This window comes from Mustela erminea, chromosome 6, assembly GCF_009829155.1.
Source record: "Mustela erminea isolate mMusErm1 chromosome 6, mMusErm1.Pri, whole genome shotgun sequence".
Taxonomy (NCBI): Eukaryota; Metazoa; Chordata; class Mammalia; order Carnivora; family Mustelidae; genus Mustela; species Mustela erminea.
This window is the reverse complement of record NC_045619.1, coordinates 139,818,469-139,835,798: the sequence shown is the minus strand read 5'-3', so window position 1 is coordinate 139,835,798 and position 17,330 is coordinate 139,818,469. Positions and strand designations below refer to the sequence as shown.

Sequence of the window (17,330 nt, the reverse complement as noted above, 5' to 3'; positions counted from 1 at the left end):
ATTTCTCTTGTTGCCAATTCGATTGGCATGATTTATAAGACACATGCGATATATCTCAAATCTATCTGAACATCTATCTAAAGATATATCTGTCTGCCTGTCTATCCATCTTCAAATGAGCGTATCTTGTTTGAAGCATATGTTGTTTGATTGTTTGGTATCACTGATATGCATTTTTTCTTTATTTTCTTTTATTTATTTATTTATTTGTTTGTTTGTTTTTTACAGATTGAAGATTTGTGGTAGGCTTGCATCCACAGTGCTATTTTCTAACAGCCTTTGCTCACTTTCTGTCTCTGTCACCTTTTGGTAATTCTTGCAATATTGCAAAATTTTCATTCTCATTTTATTTGTCATGGTGACCTGTGGTATAACTATAGCTATGAACTGCACCTTATATAAGATGGAAAACTTAATATATATATATATATATAATGTGTATAATACATCATGAATGTTGTGTGGGTTTTGATTGCTTCAGTGGCTGGCCATCCCCCCAGCTCTCTTTCTCTCTCCCCTCTGGTCTTCCTATACCATGAGACACAATAATGTTGAGTTTAGTCCAGTTAATCACACTACAATGGCCTCTAAGTTTTCAAATGAAATAAATTCACATGCCTCTCATTTAAATCAAAAGCTAGGTATGAGTAAACTTAGCGTGCAAGGCATGTTGAAAGCCAACAGAGGCTGAAAGCTAGTCCTGTTGCACCAAACAGTTAGCCAAGTTGGAAATGCAAAGGGAAATTCTTGAAGGAAACTAAAAGTGCTACTTCAGTGATGCATGAATGATAAGAAAGCAAAACAGACTTATTGGTGATATGGAGAAAATTTTAGGGGTCTTGGATAGAAGATCAAACCAGCCACAACATTCCCTTAAGCCGAAGCCTCATCCAGAGCAAGACCCTGACTCTCTTCAATTCCATGAAGGCTGAGAGACATGGAGAAGCTGCAGAAGAAATGCTTGAATCCAGCAGAAATTGATGCATGACTTTCAAGGAAAGAAGTTGTCTCCATAACATAAAAGTGCAAAAGGAGGCCACCATTTATCCGGAAGATCTAGCTAAGATAATGAAGGTAGCTGTACTAAACAACAGATTATCAATGTAGATGAAACAGTCTTCTATTGAAAGAAAATGCCATCTAAGACTTTCACAGCTAGAGAAGTCAATGCCTGGCTTCAAAGCTTCAAAGGACAAGCTGACTGTCTTATTCGGGGTGAATGTAGCTGGTGACTTTAAGCTGAAGCCAGCGCTCACTGACCATTCTGAAAATTCCAGGAACCTTAAGAAAGATGTTAAATCTACACTGCCTGTGCCCTATAAATGGAACAATGAAGCCTGGATGACAGCACATCTGCTTCTAACATGGTTTACTGAATATTTTAAGTCCATTGTTGAGACCTGATGGTTAGGAAAAAACATGCCTTTCAAAATATGACTGCTTACTGATAATGTACCTGGTGACCCAAGAGCACTGATGGAGACAGGCAATAAAATTAATATTGTTTTCATGCCCGCTATCACACTATCCATTCTGCAGCCCATGGATCAAAGTGTCATTTTGACTTCCAAGTCTTATTTAAGGAATACATCCCATAAGGCTATGGTTGCCATAGATAGTGATTCCTCTGATGGATCTGGGCAAAGTACATTGAAAACCCACTGGAAAGGATTCACCATTCCAGATGCCATGAAGAACATTCGTGATTCATAGGAAGAGGTCTAAATAGCAACACTCACAGGAATTTGAAGAAAGTTGATTCTAACTCCTGGATGACTTTGAGGGACTCAAGACGTCAGTGGAGGAAGTCACCACAGATGAGGTGGAAATAGCCAGAGACCCAGAATTAGAAGTGGATCCTGAAGATGGGACTGAACGACTACAATTTCATGATAAAACTTGAACAAATGAGTAATTGCTTCTTAAGGACAAACAAAGAAAGTGGTTCCTTGAGATGGAATCTCCTCCTGGTGAAGATACTATGAAGATTGCTGAAATGATGACAAAGGATTTAGAATGTGACATAAACTTAGTTAATAAGGCAGCAGCAAGATTTTAGAGCATTGACTCCAATTTTTAAAAAATTTTTATTTCTTTTCAGTATAACAGTATTCATTGTTTTTGTACCACATCCAGTGCTCCATGCAATCCGTGCCCTCCCTAATACCCACCAACCGGTTCCCCCATCCTCCCACCCCTGCCCCTTCAAAACCCTCAGATTGTTTTTCAGAGTCCATAGTCTCTCATGGTTCACCTCCCCTTCTAATTTCCCTCAACTCCCTTCTCTCTCCATCTCCCCATGTCCTCCATGCTATTTGTTATGCTCCACAAATAAGTGAAACCATATGATAATTGACTCTCTCTGCTTGACTTATTTCACTCAGCAGAATCTCTTCTAGTCCCGTCCGTGTTGCTACAGAAGTTGGGTATTCATCCTTTGTGATGGAGGCATAATACTCCATAGTGTATAGGGACCACATTTTCCTTATCCATTCGTCCATTGAAGGGCATCTTGGTTCCACATCTTCCTTATCCATTCGTCTGTTGAAGGGCATCTTGGTTCTTTCCACAGTTTGGCGACCGTGGCCATTGCTGCTATAAACATTGGGGTACAGATGGCCCTTCTTTTCACTACATCTGTATCTTTGGGGTAAATACCCAGTAGTGCAATTGCAGGGTCATAGGGAAGCTCTATTTTTAATTTCTTGAGGAATCTCCACACTGTTCTCCAAAGTGGCTGCACCAACTTGCATTCCCACCAACAGTGTAAGAGGGTTCCCCTTTCTCCACATCCTCTCCAACACATGTTGTTTCCTGTCTTGCTAATTTTGGCCATTCTAACTGGTGTAAAGTGGTATCTCAATGTGGTTTTAATTTGAATCTCCTTGATGGCTAGTGACGATGAACATTTTTTCATGTGTCTGATAGCCATTTGTATGTCTTCATTGGAGAAGTGTATGTTCATATCTTCTGCCCATTTTTTGATATGATGATCTGTTTTGTGTGTGTTGAGTTTGAGGAGTTCTTTATAGATCCTGGATATCAACCTTTTGTCTGTACTGTCATTTGCAAGTATCTTCTCCCATTCTGTGGGTTGCCTCTTTGTTTTGAAGATTTTAGAGCATTGACTCCAATTTTGAAATAAGTTCTATATGGGTAAAATGCTGTCAAATGTACCAGATGCTACAGAGAAAACATTAGTAAAAGGAAGAGTCAGTTGCTGTGGAAATTTCATTGTTGTTTTACTTAAGAATTTGCCACCCCCACCTCAAACTTCAGCAACAAGCACCCTGATTAGTCAGCAGCCATCAACATCAAGGCAAGACCCTCCACCAGCAAACGTTATGACTCACTGAATGCTCAGACAATGGTTAGCATTTTTGAGCAGTTAAATATTTTAAATTGAGGTACATACATTAATTTATTTGAAGACCCAACCCTACTGCACACTTAATGGAGTACAGTATAGTGTAATTATAACTCTCATATATACACTGGCAAACCAAAAACTTCACTTGACTCACCTTATCATGACACCTGTTTTACTGTGGTGGTCTGGAAGCAAACCCACAATCTCTCTAAGGTACATCTGTAGATATTTGTCTATCTCTTTAGATAGGGAGGTAGGTGGGTAGGTTGGTACATATAGATACAGATACCTTCTGGCAGGCTCATGACCAACTTGAAAGCACCACAGTAACTCTCATTTAGGAAGCATGCACTAAGGTCCCCCACTGTGCCAGATCATCTTTTATTCTCACAACGACCCAATACACTATCGATAATGTGCTCCATTTTATAGGTGAGAAAATCCCATCCAGGAAAGTCAGTGACTTCTGCAATGCTGTAATCATAACTGAGCTGCCATCTTTCTACAACAGCTCATGGGATACCCCAGGACTGGGAAACTTGGTGGCAGACACGTCAACTGAACTGGGTCTTGAGAAACAGAAAGATGTTGACTGTGTGGAAATGGCATTCTAGGCTGAAAAGCTAGTACCAGGGAGCCCCAGACGTGGGAATTGGTGGGAGTTTATAGGCAGTGCTAAGAAATTCAGATTGCCTGGAGCACAGGTGCATGACAGGTGGAAATGGGAAGTCAGGTAGAGAGGCTGAGGACAAAATGGGTGGCCCTGTATGGGTTTTCCCTAACCAGTGAAGATTACACAGAGTTTTGAACATGAATGGGGTTAAAAAACTGATTTTTGGAGATAATATTTTTATGTTTCATAAATAATAAATATTATTTTAAGTTAAAGACACTTGGGATTCAGCAGATGCAGGAAGAGGTCTTCTTGGAGCTTTCCTTATCTGACCAAGGCAGAAATTTCTGAGAACTGCCAAAAATTTCTCCTTCACAGTGGGTCTCTTTGTAGGAGTGAGACCAAGAGTAAACCTACTTACCATAAGTCCTCCCTCCGGGGGGATGTTACAGCCCTGAGGAAGTTGGAAGACCACTCATCCCTCTGTAGACAAGCATCATGACAAACTTCTGAAAGTTTGTAATATTCTCTTGAAACCCTGTTTACGTTCCTTAAAGAAACCTATTTGTCCTTCCCATAGGAGACTTTTCTCTCCCCCACCATACTTTATCCTGTTAAGCCAGGTTATTTAAATCCCAAATTCTAACTACTCTTTGAATTATCCATTATTGGGCACTCCTACATATCTGAGTATAGCATATAAGTGTGCTTCTCTTGTCAATTTAATCAGCAGGCCCTGGGTTCTTAACACAAGAGAGCAGAGGAAAAGTTATTTCTACCCTGTAGTTTATAATGTATGATGTGTACATTAATTAAAATGGGGAGAAAGACTTAGGATAGGGGACTAATCCAGACGTGATTAGCAGGAGAGAAAGTAGAGACAAGTATGTCTTTTGGAGAGACTGCAGAGGCAGAATTATAAGATTTGGTTAAAAAAAAAAAAGGGGGGGGGGAGGGACAGTTAACAATGACTGTGAGGTTCTGAGCCTGGACAAGTGGACCCATGATGGTGCCAGTAACAGAGTTAGGAAACACAAGAGAGGTTGAAGCTGTAAGAAAATAGAGCAAGTCAGTGGAAACTGAAGCCTGGGAACAAGATTAGAACTGGAGATATGGATTGGAGTCGAGGCAGCACTCATGGACCACTCCCAGTTCATCTTGGGGTGAAGAGAAAGAGGAACATAACAGTAACTTAGAAGTCACCCAAGTTTCTCGCCCATTTGGGGATTTTTCATGATTCCCAAAATGTATAACATCAACTCAATGCTAGCTACATTTTGATATAAGCACGACAAAACCCAAGTTCTTGGGGGCACAAGTAGGGAATTAAACTATTAGGAGGCATCTTTCTTTCTTTCTTTTATTCCAGGTTTACATATCCACCTCTTTATCATTAAGTCACAATATTTTATCAAAATATACAAACAGCACAGATACTTAAAAATGTATAGCTAGAATTCTAGTTAAACAAGATCGACTGCTACCAGTAGCATGCATAGGTCTTTTATCTTGAATAATGCCTAACGGGAGACAAATGAGTCATCAAATCAACTTTAAGGGTATAATAAGAGATTGGGTTTCTCTTCTGTTGGAAGAATTGTGCACTTCCTTTCTTGTTACAGTGTGAAGCGGATGGTAATGAGTGACTTCCACTGATACTGAAGTCAGCTGAGAATGGGCGGATGAAGTAATTCTACGGGGAGGAGTGAATGACTCTATCTTGGTTCGACTCTAATGTCTGTGTTGACAAGATGGCCACAGCAGGTGTTTTATTAAACCCTCCATCTCAGTGACATGAGCTCTTCTTACTTTCCATTTCCTCCTTCCCGAGAACTTCAGGGCTAATCAGAATGAATGGATTTGTAAATCTCAAGTTACAAGCTACGTTTATTGTGAAGAATTCCCATAAACACCGATCCAGGCCTGCCCCCACCACCATTTACACTTCCACAGATGCGAACAGAACCAAATGGGTCAGTGGTTCCTTGTCTGCATCTGGATGGCGTCCACTCCTGCAGCTGGTGACATCCTGTTTCGGTCTTGAGAAGTCGGTGCTCCCTGTGTCCTTCAGGTCATTGATCAGCTGTTGGTGGCCAGGGGAAGAGCTGTGATTTAGGGCAGTATGAACTTTTCAGGTCTTTCCACAGTGCAGAGGAGAACCATCATGCCAGTCAGTAGCTATGGTTAGTAATGACCTAGCTTCAAGAGTGACCACAGGAGAGGCACCAAAGGGCGTGGTTAGTAGTGGAGTGGAGTTGGCTTCTGCTGCGGATGCGAAGTCACTGAGAAGCTAAAAGGTCTCAGCCTGTATTATTGAGTGTTTCTTTTCTTTCCCAAGGTGAAAAAGCATCCAAGGAGCGTCACTGGAACAGGTTTGCAGATGCAAGGCATATTCCCTCGTGTGTCAGGGGAGGTCCTTCAGGATATCAACCTCTCCATCCCTGGGTTAATGAAGGAAAAGTTTCTGAACATGTTCTGGTCCATACTGTTGATCAGGGCTCTGTCCGCAAACGACAGCCGGGGTTTCTCATTTAAGAATTCTTTGTCGAAGTTGCTGCAGTCATACGGTGATTTCTTGAGGAGAGTTCAAGGGAGGGGTGGAGGGGAAAAGGGAAGAAAATCAGCCACTGAATTAATGATCCTCATTTTTGTTATCTAGGCTAAGGTCGCTGTATGACAAGGCGGGCACCGCAGGTAAACAAGTAATACTTACGGATGGTTGCATGTGTGGATTTGTGGACTATTTCCAAGACCCTGAGGCATTCACTTAGCAATAGCACAACTAAATTCCTGTAAAGGAACTTCACTATATACATTCAGATAGGATGTCCTGCTTCGGGTTAATAGTTTACACGAAACGGGGTTGGGGCGCTTAGAAGCAGCAGGGAGCCCAAATTTGACCTGTTCCCGTTCAGTCTTCAGGGACAGTTTGGGGAGGGGGAGGGGGGAAGGGACGGAGGGTGGGGACCGAGGGCGGGAGTTTCTCGGATTAGGTATTCCTGCTCTTATATGAATGTCCTCCACTACTGTTAGTTCCTCTACCTGTGTTAATTTTATTATTAACCACCTTGGACTGTCTTCCACAGGCAGATTGGGACCACAGGTAGAGAGATTCCCTCAAGCCACCCAGTCCAGTGGTGTCCATGAGGGAAAAAGAAAAAAAGAAAGAAAATGTAAAAGCAAGCATCTATTTATAAATACTGCTTTCTGTGGTGGATGGTTCAATATTTTGAATGTTATCAAAAAGTCCCCTTTGTATATATGAGCATAACTAAGAGTCAGCCCCTCAAGGGGGCTCTTAGCCTGGTGAGGCCAATGGCCTGTGGCTGAGCCTACAAATAGTTCTTTATACAGCATTTGAGGGAAGTTCCTTCCCACTGGCAGAATCAAGAATTGTCCTACAGGGAAAGTATAGATCAAAATTCTGATTTTTAGGGGCGCCTGGGTGGCTCAGTGGGTTAAGCCGCTGCCTTCGGCTCAGGTCATGATCTCAGGGTCCTGGGATCGAGCCCCGCGGGCTCTCTGCGCAGCAGGGAGTCTGCTTCCTCCTCCCTCTCTCTCTGCCTGCCTCTCTGCCTACTTGTGATCTCTCTCTGTCAAGTAAATAAATAAAATATTTTTAAAAAATTCTGATTTTTAGGTAGACAATATCAAGTTGATTGTGATGTACCATGGCATTTGAGACAGGAGTCACATTATTCTGATGAGCTAAAACAAGGTAAAAATTCATTTTTTTAATTGTGTTATGTTAGTCAGCATACAGTACATCATTGGTTTTTGATGTAGTGTTCCAAGATTCACCCCGTGCTCCATGCAATCCGCGCCCTCCTTAATACCCACCACCAGGCTCACCCATCCCCCACCGCCCTCTCCTTTAAACCCTTAGTTTGTTTCTTGGAGTGCACAGTCTCTCATGGTTTGTCTCCCCTCCGATTTCCCCCAATTCCCTTCTCCTCTCCATCTCCCAATGTCCTCCATGTTATTCCTTATGCTTCGCAAGTAAGTGGGACCATATGGTAACTGACTCTCTCTGCTTGACTTATTTCACTCAGCATCATCTCCTCCAGTCCCGTCCACGTTGATGCAAAAGTTGGGTATTCACCCTTTTATCACAAATTATTAGCTCATTGATTAGGCACGGCACTTTCACAAATAATAAGAGTGCTAGAGGCCAGCCTGTAGAACACTTAGAGCATCCCCAGAGCTGGGGACAGACGCTGAGATGGACTCTGCTAACCCTGGGAACACACTTGCTGCTTCTGGCCACCTACTCTCCTAACAGGAGTAGCTCTTTTCTAGAGTGAAGCACTCTGCTTTGGAATCCACACGCGTATGCCCTCTCCATGCAAAAAAAATTAGCAGAGATGGTTTTTATCTACCCAGGTCTTTACTGCTTCTTTCCCAGTAATCACCAGGAGTGGGGATAGCTGGCAAACCCAGCACTTTGCTTTACTCTTTAAAAAAAAAAAAAATCAATTCTTGTAAAAATGGTGGTAAAATAAACCATTTGAGCCATGCTTGCACCATTCTCAACATCCGTCTGCAGAGCTCCTTCATCTTAACCATGCTTTTTTGTCTTCACTTTATGGTGGCCGGTTCTGCATGTGGCCAGGTCGTTCTGCCTTTCCTTATGGAGCTTAGTGACTTTTGCTAGGGAGCATACACATGGGAATTTAGAGACCTGTCTTTTCCCAAGCCCCCAACTGACTTCTTCCTTAAACAGAAGGACACATAACAATCACTATCAGAGAACAGAGTTACGTGAATGAGTTATAAATGTCAGGCAGACGTGAATAAATAGCACGGAAATGATGGTTCCCACATCCCTGACATCCAAGTCCGACTCATGTAGACGGACCATGGAGCATGGATGTACCCACGCAAAGGCTCCATATCTTCTCGGAGAGTCCCTCGCACACGCGTGTTAAGTCTGGTGCATGTACGCCCAGCAGTGCATTTTCCTGCAGGTACATGACTTCAGCCCGGAGGTTAGATATTCCCAACGAGAGTAACGTCCCCTTGCATCCTGCTCCCCCACCAGCCAAATAACTTGAACTATAGTTAAGGAAGCCCTTTCCTCTAAGAACTGAACCCAGGCAGGGGTGAGGGGCAGGCAGGCAGCCCGGGGTTGGGGGAGAAGCATAGCAGGAAAGGCGGGGAGCAAAGGGTCCTGGTGGGTCCTTACCACTTTGGGCCGGAATGGTGGGTCAATCTCCTTTCTTTCAAGCTCTTCCCAGTTGATCTCCCGAAACAAAGGGTGCTGGCGGATGTCTCCCCTCACTCCCAGCCTCTTTTCTGGTTCCCTCACGAAGAGCTGAGCAGCAGCAGAAAGGGGGCCGTTACTTCTCAAGGGACTAGCTGGTCAGCCTCGGAGGACATCACATTTCTTAGAGCACAAGCCAAGAGCCACGGAATTTGACTTTTCTAACCTTAGTTTTGTACTTACCAGTTACCGGTACCAACCGTTGCCTCCAGTCACACTGGTGACAACATTCTCCCTCAAATGAGCCTTCTGAACATTCTAGAATCTGGGCTTTTGCTTCCTTGCCCTAGAAATGCTGTCTTTCAAGGGAAATAAACCTGGTTTGCAATCAGCTTTGTATACATCCTACATGAATAGGCCCTCTGGCAGGTTAGGGGGCTCTCTGACTCACAGTGTCCTCACATGTGAAGTGAGTGAGGTGTCCTTCCTGCGGGACTGCTCTGTGGGGGGGGATGGGAGGAGGACACACACACACACGCACACACACACGCGTGTGCACTGATGCCTGGTCTGTAAAACCGAGCCACAGAGAGTATGTGGATCATTTATTGCTTGGTTGACTGCGTATTAATCGACTTTGATTTCTGATGAAGCTGCCTTCTAAGGAAAACAGTCCTGCCATGAGGAAAAGCTCACTTTAGGGATAATATAAACCAGTTGCCGAGAGTCCGCTTTGGATAAGGCATCTGCAAGCCTGCTGGTAAAATAATATTTAAGTCAAATCATCTTTAATATTTTCTGACTTGTTCCATACACACACACACACACACACACACACATATACACACAAATATACATATATATGTATATTTGTGTGCTGTTCCCTCTCCTGTTACTTTCTCCCACAAGGTCAAAGTGAACATTGGCCAGGACAGGAAAGAAACTTGGAAACTCTTCAAATTCAAACACAGTAGGACAAGGGCAGTATGGAATAGGGGAGTCTAAACACGGGACCTGGGGAAGCCACAGGTCCCGAGTGCCTGCCGTGGGTGCCCCTTTTTCCTTCCCCGGCTAGACGTCTGTTTATAAAATAGCAGCTAACTACACGGTCTCATAAGGACACCGTGGGTCTCAAACAGAAACCACAGTGAAATGCCGTGATTTTTTCCATGAGGCTCGGGCAGGGCCTGATCTCCATTAACAACTAATTTAGAGGGATCTCTTGTTTTTACCCTTTTTAAGAATAGCCAGTCTATGTGTTTTCCAACACTACTTGTCTTGTCTTGTCTTCCTACTTGAAAATCTTCAAAGGTTCTACTCCCCCCGCAAAAATCCCCAAACTAAAAGAACAAAACCAACATGCTGTAGCAAAGTGGAGATTTTTTTTCTTCTTTTTCGTAATTATGATAATTTTTTTTTTACTCCAAGTGTGATGCTAATATAACCTCTTCGTACATCCACGTGGTTAGTCGTCCTAATGTCCTCCCCCGTCTTACCCTACGCGGGCAGAGAAGGCCTCTTAATGGAACTTACGGCTTTAAAGCTCTCTTAGAAAACCACTAACATGAGGCTGTCACTCAAGAGACTTCTTACCCACGTGGCCTCGGGCAGGTCGTCTCAGTCTCCTCTCCTATAAAATTCAGGGTGAAGCCAGGTCATCCTATGCCACGGGGAGTCCTATGTCCTCTGCGCTTAGGTGGCCATCCCAGGCTCTCTGTGGTCTCTGCTGACACACATTCTTCCATTCCCACCGTAACCCTCTCCTCTGTCCAGACATGTCTACTCACCGAATGTGCCACCTGTCTTTCCTACCTCTGTCCTTCGCTAGGGACCTTTCCATCCGGAGAGGAAATACCTCTCTATACCTTCTGCTCCCACCCCTTCTCGCCATCTCGAAGTGGCAGCCCACTGGTCTTTAAATGCCCCCTCTTCTTTGTGAGGTTTTCTTTGATTCCCTTAACTCCTCGTGAGCTCTCCCTGCCCTTCAAGTCAAGCTCATGGTCGTATGGTTGATTCTGGGACTCATTCCAACCAGCGTTCTTGGAGAGTCAGGCATGGTGCTAGATGCCTCAGCTGTATCATCCTGATTTTACAAACTATAGAAATGATCCCTGAAAGTATAGTCTTATCATCCTGATTTTAAAAAGAGATTCCAAAAGCAGATATCACTGTCCCATGGTCAGTTGGGGAAACTAAGGTTCAGAGTAGCTCTGTAACCTGCTCAAGATCACAGATCCTGCCATCGTCAGGGGTAGAGCCTAAATTACAAGCAGCCCCTCCTCGTTTTTGGTGTTGAATAATCTCTCCTGTGGGTTCCACAGAACATTTGAACATCTTCCCTTCATTAGATAAAGAATCACTATATATAAATATCTTTTAAGAGTATTTTGGTTTTTTTTACTAGAGTGTAGCTGAGGGCAGACGCCTTCTTCCAGGGGCACACAGTGCCGTGCGCAAAGATGCTCCGTGATTGTTTGCTGAATAAGTGAGCAAGTGGTCCCCCTTTACAACTTCCAGACCATATGTCTTCAGTCCTCACTTTCTGTTAACTTCTTGTTTTTAGCATATAGAACGGCATACAGAAAAGGCACCAACTTCACAGCGAAACTTTTTTTTCTGTAGACTCAGACACCAATGTAAATCAACAGATGGAAAACCAGATTGATTTTTTAGAAGTAGAGGGAATAAGTGACTTTCCCTATATCTCTTCCCGCGAAACAATCATAAAATACCCTATTGATCTCTACTTCTTAAGGACATTTTGATGAAACAAGATGAGAGGGAAGGTGTGAGTGCCTCAAGAATGGGCCCAAAACTAGCTCATGTTGTTATAATTAAAGGTTTTAGTGAATTAAATTAGAAGTAGCTGCCCTAGGCTGCATGTGTGCTACGCTGTTTCCCATTAGATTTTCCTAGTACCAAAGGGCATTTGTACCTAGGGCATCATGACAAAGCTTTCTGAGCCTGGTCTATGTACCTGTGAAATTTAAAATATATATATATTTTTATTTTTTATCTTTTTAAAGATAAAATGTGTAATGAGAATATAATGTGATCTCCAGCTTGGAGACGCCAGTTTCCTTCTAGTATTGCACGACTTCGTTACTTCCTTCTCTGTCCTGCCACAAATCACCCCTCCTCCTTCTAGGTCATGAAGATGACGGGTGACCTCATGGGAGGCCATCGGCTCTGTGCCACGGAAGCTGCACCCAGGACCTCAGTGTCCGTGATTAAAGACTTGTCTTTGTTCACAAAAGCTGTCAGAGGGTGGTTTACATTTATAGGAAACAGCACCCCTCGTGCACGAATGGCCAGGATGCAGCCGCAGTTTGTTTAAACTCATCCGGCTGTCTGGGCTAGAGCACAGTGCCGGGCTGCAGAGGGCGGCCACCAGCGCTCAGCGCCTGTCCTTGGAGTCTCCTCCCTCCTCATTCCGTCCTCTGATCTTTCTACACGAGCAAGAGCTGTTTCTGCTTGAGATCACTCATCTCCCAGCAGTTTCCAAATAAATGGGCAGGACATCCTGGAGGAATACAGGAGGGAGAAAGGGGACGCGTCTGTGTGTCTTTGGCAAGAGTCGGCGGAACAGCCCAGTCGCGGTTCCAGTGCAGGATGGAACGCAGCCTCTTCCGCCGAATGATGTGATCAGTGCCGCGTGCATCCCTGCCCGACCACGGCTAGAGGGGCCGGAGTCCGACACGGATGCTGCTGCTGGAGCGGGCGCCGCTTTCTCAGAGGACCGATCACTTCTGGGGTGTGCGACACTAGATCTATCTACACTTCCCTAGAGGAAGTTTCTCAGAAATGACACTACCTTTGATCGTTGTAGAAAAGGGAGCTCGAGGATGTGGGGGAAGCTGGATCAAAGTTACCGAGCAAATAAGGAGCAGAGCTGAAACTCGAGGCTGGTCTTACTGTCAGCAGATCGCGTGGGGGAGACTAACTTTTATCCGCCCAACTGCTAGGACACAGGAGAGGACTCTTCTTCCTCACGAGCAAGGACAGGGAATCCTCACTGCCTCACACGGAAAGAATTAGCCGCACGTCCTCCACACGGATGTAAACCACTTTCACCAACTGGTCCCTCTCTCTCTCCCGCAGTCTTTACCCTCCGCTGTCCTGATTCCTGCTCTGTTCAACCTGGTTTCTCCTCTGCCCTCACCGCAAATCTTTTTCCTGCTATTGAAACTGCACGAGATTTTGGCTTGGGTATTTGCTGACATTTTTGCCTTAGATTTTATTTTGTTTATAACCTCTTCATTTTGAAATAATTATAGTGTCTTGGTCTGCTTGGGCCGCTATAACCAAGGGCCCTGGACTGCGTGGTGGCTTAAACGATCAACATTCCCTTATCACAGTTCTGGAGGCTGGAAGTCCAAGACCCAGGTGCCAGCCTGGGCAGTGTCTGGTGAGGTCCCTCTTCGTGGCTTGTAGGTGGCCACCTTCTTGCTGTGTCCTCACGTGACCTCTCCTTGGTGAGTGTACTGGAGGGGGAGGAATCTCTCTCTTCCTCTTCCACTAGTCCATCATGGTGGCCACACCTTCATTGCGTCATCTATGACTAATTATGTCCTAAAGGCTCCTCACCTCCTACAATCATCACTTTGGGGTTGGGGGCAGCAATACAGCATTTGGGGTGGGTGCATTCAGTCCATACATACTGGTTCACAGGATGTGAAAAGCTAGTGCAGGTGGGGACAGCTGGGTGGCTCAGTTGATGAAGTATCTGCCTTTGGCTCAGGTCATCGTCCCAGGGTCCTGGGATCGAGTCCTGCGTTGGGCTCCTTGCTCAGTGGGGAATCTGCTTCTCCCTCTCCCTCTGCTTCTGCTCCCCCTCGCTCTCTGACAAATAAATAAAATCTTAAAAGAAAAAAAAACCAACAAACCTAATATAGAGTCCTGGGTACCCTTTCCCCAGCTTCCCCCAATGCTTATATCGTTCATAACTACGGTATGATATCAGAACGAGGAGACTGGCATTGATAAGATGTGTGTGTCTAGCTCCTGCCATGTTACCCCACATGTAGATCTGGGTAACCGCCACGGCACACAAGACCCAGAACTGTCCTGTCAGCACAAAGCTGTCCCTCGGGATACCCCTTTCCAGTCACACTCCCTACCCCCCACTGCCACTAATCTGACTTCTGTCTCCACAGTGTCCTTTCGAGAATGCTACACCAGTGGACTCACACAGGACGTGACCTCTGAGACTGGCTTTTCCTGGTCTCTCAGCCGAACGCCCTTGCGATCCAACCAAGCTATTTTGTGCACCAGTGATAGTTCGTTTCTTTTCCTGCTGAGTAATATTCCATACACGTCACCCGTCTCCTCCTTCCTCCAACTGGGAGTGATCCTTTCTTCCTACTGTACTTCTGTCTTTGGAAACCATCCCTCCCAGCATTTCCTCCTGACTAACGCCACCTGGTCCCGAGGCGCAGCTGGCTTTGGGAAGCAGAGCTGTTGAGTTTTAGGGGACATCAGCAGTTGAAGGTGGACCGGCTCCGGGCAGTCCCCAGACTGTTCCCTTATTTCCTCCTTCTGGTGGGCTGTGTTGGCGCAGGCTTTCTCAAGGTTCCAGCAGAATCCACACGTTGAAGCCCAACCCCCAAGGTGAGCGCCCCTGGAGGGAGGGAGCAGTTAAGGCTAAGTGGGGTCACCTGGGCAGGAATGGGGTCCAACAGATGAGTTAAGAGGAAATAGCAAGAGGCCGAGGCGGGCAGGTGCCTCGTTTGGGAAGACCGCCTCCTCCAGACGCCAGCCCCGAGGGGCCCTGCTCTTGGACTTCAGCCTCCAGAACCGTGAGTAGGTAAATGTGTTGTGTGAGTCCCTCTGTCTGTGAGCCTGTTTGCGGGGGCTGGAGTCAACCATCCTCGCCCAAAGCCGCGTGTAAAGCGGCAACTCGGGTAACACTTGAACTTGCCTTTACGTAAAGCATTCCAGTCCTGCTCACTTTATCCTCTTTTTAATTGGTGAATTTAGAAATCCGCTTTCATCTTATACATTGTTGTCCCATCATTAAAAGTGTGCTGAACTGGCCGTTCGAGAGTTTTCTGGGTTGATGGCTTGTTTGGATAACAGAAGCTGCAGGGAACCGGCTCGGCTCGGGTTTTAAACGCCATCAGCCTTGGGCTGGGTGTCCTGGGAGGGCTTCGACCCCACTTTAGAATCAACATCTTGGTTCCTGAGGGAGAGCTCTATAGAGTTGCCTCAACATTTCAAAGACGCTGGAGGAGTTGTCCGTTGTTTGTGAGCAGAAGCAGCGGCTGCCCTTCACCTGTCAGTCCGAGGAGTTCATGAGAGAGAAGCAGACTCGTGAGAAAAGGTGGGCCTGGTCCTGTTTTTTAGTTTAGGTTTAAAATCCACTGGTAAGTTCTAATGTTGGAAGGTCTTACCCTGTTCTCCCATTTCAATAGAAATACAGCAAGGCTGAAAATTATTTTCCTAAAGGATGTTTTTTTAAAAAGCCGGCTGAAATGGGTGATGCCGGAATTCAAAACACCTGCGTGTCTGGTCGACTTCTTTCAGCTCTGTCAGCGTCTTGATCGCACCGGTACGTCTCCTTGTCCGGAGAGTTGCTGGGAAGCTCCATGAGAGCAGGTGGCGGCTCTATGTGATAGCCCCCCCTATGGTGGAATGCTGGGGTTTGTTTTTGCTTTATGTACTCAAACACTGTTTTGCATTCTCTACAACGGTAAACTGGGACTCTGCCTCAAATCCAATCTTCAATGATGGCTCTCAGCTGCGGCTTGTCTCTTCATTGGTTTGCCCTAGGAGCTCCCGGTTCACAGCAAGCAATTCTCTGCGCCCCGGTCCCCTCTGTGGCATTACCCGTTCTGCACTCGTTCTGGGCCGTCGTGGTCAGGGGTCTGACTTGGAGATTGCTGCAGAGACAGTGACCGTCTGAACTCTGAGTTATAGGGGGAAAATGCGTCAATATTTCCAGTGGACGCAGGAAGGGAATGTGGCAGGAGAGCTGGTCTGCATAATTTTGAATATTATCTAAGAGGCTCATCCAGGAGGCAGGGGGTGGGGAGGGGCTTAGTGAGATGGAACATCATGGAATTGGAGTTTGGTACAGGAGCTGAACCAGGGAATGGACTGAACTGCCTATGTACCAAGGGCTTCAGCCAAAAATGTTCCCATTCACCGGTACTTCCCAAAGACCCACTAGAATGCCTCACAAAAGTGCTGGCCTTCACAACCCACCAGGTTCAGAGCATGAAGGCACCAAGCCATAAAATGACAATTGTTTCTCCTCCTCCTCCCTCTGTCCTCTTCCTGCGTTTAACCTGGTATGGTCTGAAATAGAAACTCAGGAGTTAGGGAGAAAACACCGTTGGAGGGCACAGCTGACCACAATATAACCACATTCCCTTCTCCACAGGTGAGTGGCTGCCAGCCCTGAACCTGATGGCGGGGAGAGGGATTAGAAGTCTTTGCATCAGAGAGCAGGTTGATGTGATGACTTCTGTCTTGGGTTGAAGAGTTATAATTTCTGAACTGAGATTTTATGGCTTAGGAGTAATGAGAGATTTGTTGTTGGCCTGAGTGAGCAGAAAAGTCCTATATCCTGTCCAGGTGGGAAGGGTAAGATTCACTGGACTGAGCCTGTTTAATGGGCATGATGGGAAACCAAAGGTTGAGTTTCTAACCACAAGTTGCCCTTGTCAAGGTGCCAGTCACATCTCAAAGTGAGGGCATTCAATAGTCCTGGGACTGGCTTTTGGACATTGCTTGGGTAAATTGTGCACATGAATGTTTATCTTCTCATTTTGGTGTTTAATGTCCATCCTGTTGGTGCCTCGTTGACCCAGATGGTGCGCATCCCATGTAAGCCCAGTTTGAGACCACTACTGGTTACCATATATCCATCGCAACCTAGAAATGAATGGGAGCACCAGGCAGAATGTCCAGGACTAATCCTGTGGAGTCTCTTTGACTCCACTTCTTACCTTCACTAGAAGGTCCTTTGCCTCCTTCTCAAGCCATCGAGGGTAGAAGGGATTGTCCATTCGGATGGAGTGGAAAAGCTCTTCTTCATCTTGCCCGTGGAAAGGTGACTGACCAATGAGCATCTCATAGAGGAGAACGCCGAAGGACCACCAGTCAACAGAATGGTTGTACTTCTGACCCAACAAGATCTG

General features: G+C 45.5%; 1 protein-coding gene across 10 annotated transcripts in view; it reads right to left on the bottom strand.

Annotated features, from left to right (window-relative positions):
• Positions 1–5,324: 5,324 nt before the first annotated feature.
• Positions 5,325–17,330, bottom strand: part of PRKCQ (protein kinase C theta) — a 182,078-nt gene continuing 170,072 nt past the window's right edge. For 9 of the 10 annotated variants that reach the window (XM_032349801.1, XM_032349802.1, XM_032349799.1 and 6 more), the window contains 3 exons: positions 17,139–17,327; positions 9,169–9,297; positions 5,325–6,557 (listed from right to left, as the gene is read on the bottom strand). In XM_032349801.1, coding sequence (XP_032205692.1) covers positions 6,402–6,557; positions 9,169–9,297; positions 17,139–17,327 — 474 coding nt within the window. In that variant the 3' untranslated portion in view covers positions 5,325–6,401. Of the gene's footprint in view, positions 6,558–9,168; positions 9,298–9,995; positions 11,270–17,138; positions 17,328–17,330 lie in introns of those variants that run through there. The other variant, XM_032349804.1, reaches the window with a different exon arrangement.